This window comes from Sphaeroforma arctica (genome assembly GCF_001186125.1).
Source record: "Sphaeroforma arctica JP610 unplaced genomic scaffold supercont1.3987, whole genome shotgun sequence".
Classification (NCBI taxonomy): Eukaryota; class Ichthyosporea; order Ichthyophonida; genus Sphaeroforma; species Sphaeroforma arctica.
In genome coordinates, this window is record NW_014036571.1 from 1 (window position 1) to 1,181 (window position 1,181).

Consider the following 1,181-nt stretch of genomic DNA (forward strand, 5'->3'; position numbering starts at 1 on the left):
TATATATATGTGTGTGTGTGTTTCGGCGTCTGTTTGTGTTCCTCTGTGTGTATACATGATGAACGTGTAGGCTCATGTATACCTAACAATCAAACCAGTCGTTGTATCATAGATGACTGCCAATGCGTTCAAACGTCTGTGCTCAAAGGGGGGCATGAGGGCGATGTGTGCTCAGTTAGATGCACAACGTAAATATTTATGACTTATATCTGTATGATAACATAATTTTTAACATCTCCTGCATCTCATGCCTCGTCTAAAACCCTAAAACCCCAAAACCCCTAAACCCTAAACCCTAAACTCTAAACCCTATATACCACACAGCTCTTGGCCTCGGGTTCGTATGATCAGACTGTTAAGATTTGGGACACGCGGTCATACCGCCACGCACACACTCTCAGCAGCCACGACCTTATTGTCAGCGATGTTGATTGGTCAGGAGATAGCTCACTGTTGGTCTCTGCGTCATATGATTCAACCGTTAAGGTAGTACACGCTAGGTCGCACTTTGTAGCCCAGGTTATAAGTTGAGTGTTGTTGACAGACGAAATTGTTTATAAGGAAGGATATATATATATATATATATATACATACATCACAACATTGTCAACGTGAATGTTATTGTGGCTCACTAACTGTGCCTGTGCCAATTACCACGCCATCCACCCATCCTTAATGCATCTCCTCTACTTCTCTACCACTACCTACACCTCTGCCCCAAATTTAACTTACGGAAATCAGCCGCCTACCACACACACGCGCGTGTGCTTGTACCTGTAGCTCATATATATACCACTCAGACACCCCCTTTTTAACCCCTCTATCCCTTCCCCTACACCCCTGCACCCCTACCCCAGGTTTGGGACACGGAAACCGGTAGCCTGTTACACACAGAGGGTGTGAGTGGTTTTGCCCAGACCTGCACGTTCAGTCCCACCAGTAACGCGTTATTCTTCACAGGCACAGCTAACAACGAAATGGTTTTGGTGGATTGGCGGAGGAGTGGGGGTAGCAAAGTGGCTATGCGGTTTGCCAATGATACGATGGTCAACTCAATGTGCGTGTTCAGGGGAGTGTGTTAAAGTATTAAGTGGAGTGATAAAGTATTGAGTGGAGTTTTAAAGTATAAGTGGAGTGTTCAAGTGTAAGTGGAGAAGTGGAGTGTTAAGTATAAGTGGAGT

At 45.0% G+C, this 1,181-nt stretch overlaps 1 protein-coding gene across 1 annotated transcript; it reads left to right on the plus strand.

Annotated features, from left to right (window-relative positions):
• Nucleotides 1–324: 324 nt before the first annotated feature.
• Nucleotides 325–1,082, plus strand: SARC_13975 (hypothetical protein; the record flags this gene model as incomplete). The annotated part of the gene is made up of 2 exons (XM_014291893.1): nucleotides 325–486; nucleotides 858–1,082. Coding segments are annotated over 2 exons (387 nt in total), but the record flags the coding sequence as incomplete, so codon positions are not given.
• Nucleotides 1,083–1,181: the final 99 nt, after the last annotated feature.